The sequence below is a fragment of the Perkinsus marinus genome (genome assembly GCF_000006405.1).
Source record: "Perkinsus marinus ATCC 50983 genomic scaffold scf_1104296958712, whole genome shotgun sequence".
Taxonomy (NCBI): Eukaryota; Perkinsozoa; order Perkinsida; family Perkinsidae; genus Perkinsus; species Perkinsus marinus.
Window position 1 is genome coordinate 1,302,092 of NW_003206658.1, and position 7,484 is coordinate 1,309,575.

At 46.5% G+C, this 7,484-nt stretch overlaps 3 protein-coding genes across 3 annotated transcripts in view; all 3 read left to right on the plus strand.

Moving 5' to 3' along the window:
• Positions 1–334: 334 nt before the first annotated feature.
• On the plus strand, positions 335–1,887 carry Pmar_PMAR011857 (hypothetical protein; the record flags this gene model as incomplete). Its single annotated transcript, XM_002773946.1, has 4 exons — positions 335–391; positions 754–1,336; positions 1,655–1,755; positions 1,804–1,887. 4 exons carry the CDS (start codon positions 335–337, stop codon positions 1,885–1,887), a joined length of 825 nt encoding a protein of 274 aa, XP_002773992.1.
• Positions 1,888–2,009: 122 nt separating this feature from the next.
• Pmar_PMAR011858 (protein kinase, putative) lies at positions 2,010–3,929 on the plus strand (the record flags this gene model as incomplete). Its single annotated transcript, XM_002773947.1, has 11 exons — positions 2,010–2,129; positions 2,260–2,324; positions 2,372–2,432; positions 2,479–2,549; positions 2,597–2,687; positions 2,742–2,859; positions 2,903–2,988; positions 3,041–3,117; positions 3,197–3,323; positions 3,469–3,569; positions 3,851–3,929. The coding sequence occupies 11 exons, from the start codon at positions 2,010–2,012 to the stop codon at positions 3,927–3,929; spliced, it is 996 nt and encodes a 331-aa protein (XP_002773993.1).
• A 1,372-nt stretch (positions 3,930–5,301) lies between these two features.
• The window catches only part of Pmar_PMAR011859 (hypothetical protein), a gene marked incomplete at both ends in the record, with an annotated part of 4,481 nt that continues 2,298 nt past the window's right edge, over positions 5,302–7,484 (plus strand). Inside the window, 6 exons of the mRNA XM_002773948.1 lie at positions 5,302–5,402; positions 5,761–5,851; positions 6,067–6,120; positions 6,373–6,471; positions 6,562–6,684; positions 7,116–7,219. Of these exons, the coding sequence (XP_002773994.1) occupies positions 5,302–5,402; positions 5,761–5,851; positions 6,067–6,120; positions 6,373–6,471; positions 6,562–6,684; positions 7,116–7,219 (572 nt within the window). The remainder of the gene's footprint in view (positions 5,403–5,760; positions 5,852–6,066; positions 6,121–6,372; positions 6,472–6,561; positions 6,685–7,115; positions 7,220–7,484) is intronic.

Consider the following 7,484-nt stretch of genomic DNA (forward strand, 5'->3'; position numbering starts at 1 on the left):
TGGAACAGTGGGGAGCCTCAGAGGCAGAAACGTTCGAGAAGGTCCAATCGCCCGCCCTGTCTGTGATGCTTATTGGTCATAGGCCTCTGGGTCTTCGGTGCGAAGGGGCGGAGCTCGCTGAGCTTCTTATCAAGAATTCAGCGGGCTGCTATTGAAATTATTTTGGAAATTGGGTGACTAAAAACAAAAAGTGCAACAACGTAAGCTCCGCTCGCTCCGCAATTTAGGAAATGCCAGCTGTGATCAAAGGAGTTCATCATGTGTAGCTGTTATGCATGTGTTGGAGAACAATTGCTTGTTTGCGTGACGACGCCATTCTGCCGCTGTGATGAGGATGGTCTCCCGTGTCCACGAGGTTCGCGTTGTCCGTTCTCCCGAAGAGAACGGACAGGTACCTGCTTAGTCGGTCTGTTACCTCTTTGAGAGCCCTGGGTAAGTGTAGGGATGGTGACACGAGTCCCAATAGTTGAAACACTAAGAAGTTTTAGCGGCGGAAACGTTTGACAGGTTCCGATCGGTGATAGGCCTTATCTCTCTCGTATTTGGGAGTTCATCGCGTGTAGCTGCTATGAAGGTTTTGTAGAACAATTGCTTGTTTGCCTGATGGCGCCACCCTGCCGCTATCATGAGGATGGTATTCGTTGCCCACGAGGTTTGACATGTCGATACTATCACAACCCACTTCGAGGAGCGGCCTTGATTCGGTGTCAGTTCTATGATCATGGTCATTGCAGATTTGGTAGACAATGTCAGTTTCTGCACTCTGATGAGAAGCACCCAGCATGTCACTTCTACGCTCGTGGTCGGTGCCGCAACGGTGACACGTGTAAGTTCTCTCATGCTGAGGAGGTTGTTGCTGCTAAGCCGGTTTGTCATTTCTTTGTGAAGGGCGAGTGTAAGAATGGTGACACGTGTCGCTTCCTACATCAACAGCAAGAGGAAGAGACTATAGACTCGCCTAAAGCGCTTGTTATCTTCCTCGAACGTTTGAGTCACCACAAGGGCGCACGCTTCTGTTTGGAAGCCCTTCTTAAACAGAAAGAGTCTGTTCGAGATTTCCTCGGTGATTTGGGATTCTGTGATATCACCAAGCTATACTCTATCTTGGATCGTTGTGGAAAGGTCGATGACAAGAAGGAATATGAGGAGCTCATAAGTACCTTGGGGAGATCACTTGTAATGAAGTCGCTGTTTCACATCGGTTACATTACTCGCGAGACCGACCTAATCGTGTGTACAAAAGTGTTGGTGGACGCTGCCAGACTCGGGCGGGGTTGTGATTGGGGGCTTCCAATAGCTCTGCTGAGGAGGCGAATAAAGGAGTTGAAGATCGACAGTGAGCTGCTGGAAGGCTTGCTGATGAGGTTAGGGACCTACAGAAGAAAACCTCGTCCACCTGTCATCTCGGTCGGGGTCTTACAGAGAGGTGGCTGAAGAGATGACGGTTTCGTGTGCGGAAGAAGTTGACTTGTTTTTTTGTGCTATTTACTGTTCTTGGAACTGCATTTGTGTCGACCTGGATCGTGGAGGTTCTCTCGTGATTTAATGAGTAGTTTTACATATAGCTGCTAGGAGGCTTGCGCTTAGTTGAGATACAATGGAAGGAGGTTACCGAAATCTCGACTGGAGACGTGTGTGAAACGGCTGGTCGCAGGTTCGATCCCGGCCCCCTGCGTTTCTCCAACACTGAAAGTCTTCGTGTCGAGTTGCGCTTCTGTTCAGTATTTCATAGGAGGTGTGCTTCAACAGGAGTTCGTAATGGCATGCGTTATTGAATTTGCACGCATGCGCTCTTACTGGTAGGCCTTATTGAGTTTGCACGCATGCGCTCGAGGTTGTATGGAGTTCTTGCTGTGTCCTGTTATACTCACCATCGAGATCGCCTAGTTGAATTTAGTCACTTTCAATAGAGACTTCTATTACGCAGATCACGTTGTGATTAGTACTAGGTCGCAGTTCTGTTGGCCGTCTATGTGACATGCTTGCTATAGTAACATTAGTGTTCAGTAATGGCATCTGGGTTCAATCACATCCTGGCTGATCGAGAGAACGACCAGCATGCAGAGAATCGTCATGGAGTGTCTCCAGTTGATAAGGCTCTGGTGATGGAGAAGGCGCCTATCTTCTCGGTAGGCTGGGAGTTGTTGTTAATGTGTATATGCAGTCGCTGGGAATTGAACCTGGGTGTTTGCTATGAGTTGTATGACTCGTACCGTTTGAGTATTGTTACTGATTCCTGATGGCCTTCGTTGCTTTCAGCGTAATGACATCGATATTGGAATGAAGCTCGGGAGTGGGAAGTTCGGCAATGTCTATGTGGCGAGGTGAATTTTGTGGCGCGTGACGGTTGTCTAACCTGATCTTCTCTTAGGGAAAGGAGGAGTCACTTTGTCTTCGCTTTGAAAGTACTTCACAAAAAACAGCTGATCAAGGCAAGTCCGAAGCCGGCATATTCAAGATTGATGCGCATCGTTTTAGCACGGCGTCGAGCATCAGCTTAGAAGGGAAATTGAGATTCAGTCTCATCTACGTCACGTTAATATCCTACGGTACGTCAGTGGGAATCTTTAGGTTGATGAAGGAAGATACGGTTTAGGTTGTTCAACTACTTCTGGGATGAGAAGTGTGTATATCTCATGTTAGAAATGGCTCCTGGAGGAGAGCTGTATAAGATGCTCACGGAGAAGGTATCTTGGAGTATCTTGCGCACAGCGAAGATTTTTCTGGGGTGTATATTTTAGACTCGCTTTTCGGAGGCTAGAAGTGCGTGGTATATGCGACAAATGGTGTTGGCGATCCAATACTGTCATAAGAAGCATGTAATTCACAGAGATATCAAGCCGGAGAATATCCTCATCGGTGAGCACAGCGCACAGCGAAGATTTTCTTCTCTGCGTTGTAGGTCTTAATGATACGCTGAAAATAGCCGACTTTGGCTGGTCAGTTCATGCACCCAATTCGAGACGGGAGACTTTCTGTGGAACTTTGGTGAGAGCACCGTGGTGGTGGAGTTGTGATTTTTACGGTAGTGATACTTTAGGACTACTTGCCTCCAGAAATGGTTGGTTCACAGAAACACGACTTTGGTGTTGACATTTGGGGACTAGGCGTACTTGCGTAATAAGGGTTGTGCATTTGAGTTTGGCCGGTTGGCTGATTATGGCAGAGTGTGGTACGGCTCTAGGATGAAGTTCAGGTATGAGTTCCTGGTTGGGTCCCCGCCCTTTGAAGATGAGTCTAAGAAAGCTACATATCAGAAGATCAAGAACGTCGATGTGAAGTTCCCGAGCTTTCTCAGTCGGCAGGCGATCAGCCTCATACGGGTAGGATTATTTCCCGAGCCTCAACAGAGGGGTGTTGATCTCTCATGGGAATTCATCTGTTTATCGCATAGTGCGATATAGAAAGTGTTTACTGTATATAGAAAGTGTTTACTGTATATAGAAAGTGTTATGTTGACTGCTGTAGGGTATGCTGGTAAAGGATCCATCGAAGAGAATGAGCTTAGAAGATATTCTCCGTCACCCGTGGATAAGGCAGCAATGTGAACACCCTGAAGCCAAGAAAAGGTGAATACTAGTCGGGTCGTATACAATGGAGTTTCACCTGTTTTACGCGAAGTGGCGTATTACGCGATATTCGCGGTGATATGCAGTAGTTGTGAAATATATAGTTTTCACTAGTGTTTTTCATATCACGGCTCGTGAGACCCCAGTGATGTTAGCAGGAGCGTATTCGCCTTGTTGCATTTCTACATGTGCCGAATTATGTTATTTTCTACTTGTGTGTTGAGCGAATTGCTCCCTGAGCTCAGCACTTGGCGATGATTTCGAGTAATTGTTTTGTGCAGGTGTCTCGAGAGATACGGCGGGCATCCTGACATAGGGGACGAGGGCAAGCCGACGGCAGCGAAGAAGCTGAAGATCTAATTCAAGACGGTCATCACTATCTAGTCTCGTCGTCATGCATGGGCGTAAATGATCAATACCGTTATCATCATCATTCAGGGGCATACCTATTGATTGGAGTTGTGTTGAAGGAGGTGTGGTAATTCTCCAAGAGAACAGTGCGAAAACTTGTGCTTGAGGTCGACGGCAGTTGTGTATCGTAGTGGATCAATAAACGTGAAAATATACTACTACACACGAGTACATGTACGGCGCCGCGTCAGATTGTGTGCTGTCTATTTTACAACACCGTTACTCAGTTTTGATCTGACTAAAATGAAGTGTACGAGCACAAGACAGTAGGATGAGCATTTGAGTATCTGAATGAGCCGCTCGCCTTCTGATGAGATGATCAACTTGTTCAGAGAAGTTGTTGAGTGCTGGCCGAGTTTTCTCAGACTATTGTCGTACTGGCGCAAACAACTAACGGGGTCTCAATGGGTAGTCTGGGACGCGAGATAATGACAACTACTGCTCCAAAACGTCCGATATCAGCTAAGGAAATCAACAGGATAGCAGACGCTGTGTTAAGCATGGGACACGACTGGGATGACGATAGCAAAGGTAAACTATGCTGCGCATGTTTATCGAGGACCCTCACATTCAGATAAGAGCTTGTCTCCGGCTCGAGATCAAGCAAAGAGACCTGAGTCGGCGCTGTCGGCGACAAGACTAGTCCGGAGAGGTATATCGTATGGCTTCATCTGATCGGCGGGGTTGAGTACTGGTAACTTCTTTTTCACTTAAGTGAGTGAGAAGCCAGCAGAAAGATATCTTTAGTATATCAAAAGTACTTCTGATAACACATGAGCGTATATGTGTAGTTGTGGAGAATATACAAGTTTCGGAATTTTAGCTCCAACTTGTTGGTTTTATGAATATCACCGTAGACAGACTCTCGCGCTCCCAAGAACCATAGCCTTGCCCAACGATTAACAACATCTGCAAACTCTGGCTTAGTCGCGTCCAAGGAGATCCCTAGAGCGAGGCCCTCCGGTAGACCAGATCGACCTCAATCGCGGCAACAGAGTGTCACTGCGAAGGTGGGCATTCAGCCAGATGGGAAATTGTGATTTGTGATAGGTCTTGAGTGGGAGGGAGCGTTTACAAGATAGAGAGAGTCTAGTGGAAAGTATAGGGAAGCTGAGACGGGAGTTGCGACAGATTGAACTGCGGATTCGGGTGAGAGTACATATCGGTTTGACACGCACTGTTGAAGTAGTGTCTTAGGAGCTCAACGTGAAAATTTTCGATGCTGATAAAACCAACATAAGGAAGGAGAGGTTAATACTAGAGCTGCTCCATAATGTACCTCATGTGGTGAGGACATCACCAGCATAGAGACTTTGGTTAGATGCGTGTCGGTGGAGGCGAGAAGGTTTCTGGAGGAGCTGTGACGGCTGATGACCTCGAACGAACTCTGTGTGTGGTGAAGGCGGCTTTGGCTGAGAGGAAGTGCGTGAGTGAATTTTCTTGATGAAACTCTTGTTGGTTTTGTACCGTTCTACGGCGAGTCGTTGGTTAATTTCTATAATGTAATGAGGAAACCAAAAATATTTTCTAACACAACTTTCGACTGGAGAAAAGTCCGTAATTTAGTCAGCGTCGACAAGGGTGATCCGGGAGGGCTGATTCTGGATGGTCTTAGTAGGGTGTGAGAAAATACGCGCATGATCAACTGCATGTGTCGGTGACAGTATGAAAATTTTGAGAGAATTCTCATTGATTCTTGTAGACTAGTGAGGAAACTCCCAAGTTCAGCATCCCAATACTGCCCTGGGATGGTACGAAGGCACGCAGTGTGTTTTCATAGGCGCGCAATGGATCTCCGTCTCAATCTTGAAGCTAGAGAGCAGCACTTGAGACTACTACGCGAGGAGATGAGGAAAGCGAGCCCTCAGGAGGTAGGCGTCTGAGGTCGCGCGTACTAGTGTGATATAATGTGCACATGGTTAGAGAAATTTGGGGAAATTTTGGTATTTTTTCTATCTGAGGTCGTACGTAAACCTCCGTAATTACTGAGGAAACTCCCGAGCTCAGCTGAGGAAAGCGGAAATATGTATTCCAAATCGGATCTTAGGAGTTAGGCTTCTGACAATTTCAAAGGTTTCTAGTTCAGATAAGAAACGAGATAGATCATGCGAGTCGTGAAGCAAGCCAGTTGGTGGAGCAGGTGGGCATATCTCTGCTGGGGTGAAGGCTGTCTGTTTCGGTTTTCGCAGTCGATTTCCTACGTGCAGTTTTGAGAATTAACGCTCCCTAGAGGTCGATAATGTTACTACTAGTAATGTGATGATGATATTCACATAGGAAACGCTGATTGAAGGATGTGTTACTAGCCATACGTGGAAAAATAAAAATGAGTTCCCCCCGGGAACATTATAGGTTCCTGGATGATCCCCTGCTTGAGGTGCCTGCCTGTTAGGTTTTTCATGCGGCTTTCGCTGATGGTGATGATGATGATGATGTGACTAAAGAGGCGTTTGAAGTGGAGATGGAGCATGCAAGATTAGAGCGCGAAAAGGTAGAGTTGCGAGGGTGTTTTTTCATGTGAATTGTGATGCTGGGAATCGTCATGAAGTTTTGTGAAATTTCCGAACATAGTGTTGCCCAGTTGGAGGTCCAAGGTCGGCTCACACAGCTTGCGTCCAAGCACTATGCTATGCGATTGGAGGCGGAAGTGTTGGGGACGCAGACCGAGCGTGACAATAGGGAAAAACAGGAAATTCAGAAAGAGGTGAGTTTCTTCGTGTTACTGGGAAAATATGCATATGGTTGAGTACATGTGTTGTTGGTGACAATATGAAAATTATGAGGAAATTTTGTGAAATTTTCGTTGATTTCTGTACATTTCTACCCGAAATCCTATAATTGGTGAGAAAACTTTTGAAATCAGCTGAGGAGAGCGAACATATATTCCTCCAACACTGTTTTACGTGAAGCGGCGTAAAACTCGGTGAAAAACGCGATATTCACACTATGTAGTAGTCGTGAAATATGTTTTTCATATCACGGCTCGTGAGAGTCCACAGGTAAAGTCTCACGCTGGTGACACGCATCGGCGTCGAGGCTTGATATTTTACTCTGAATTGGACAGACTCCCATTTTTCAGCGCTCACTATGATTGGTGAAGTTGTTTTTCCCGTTGTTGCTCTCCATCTCGTACAGTTATTGGAGATGGAAGGCCACCTTAAGGAGCTTGAGGCGAGTTGTGAGGAGCTGGAGGGGGTTGAGGAAGAGATGATGAAGACACGAGATGAGGTTGACAAATTGTAAGCTCCCTCCGTCTTGGTTTGACATGTGGGATTAATAATAACTAGGCCTTCGTGACGAAGGGGCGGAGCTCACTGAGTCCATGTCCATGGACTCAATCAATGAATTTTACATAGGTCCTCGGGTCGATCCCCGGGTAGGACATTCCTCCATCATTAGTTTTTCGTGCATATCTCTTCGAGCTGTTCGCATAATCGCGTTTTCCGATTTTCCTCAACACCTCCGCATATAGAAGAGTCGTTTGACCTATCTGATAGCCTCGCA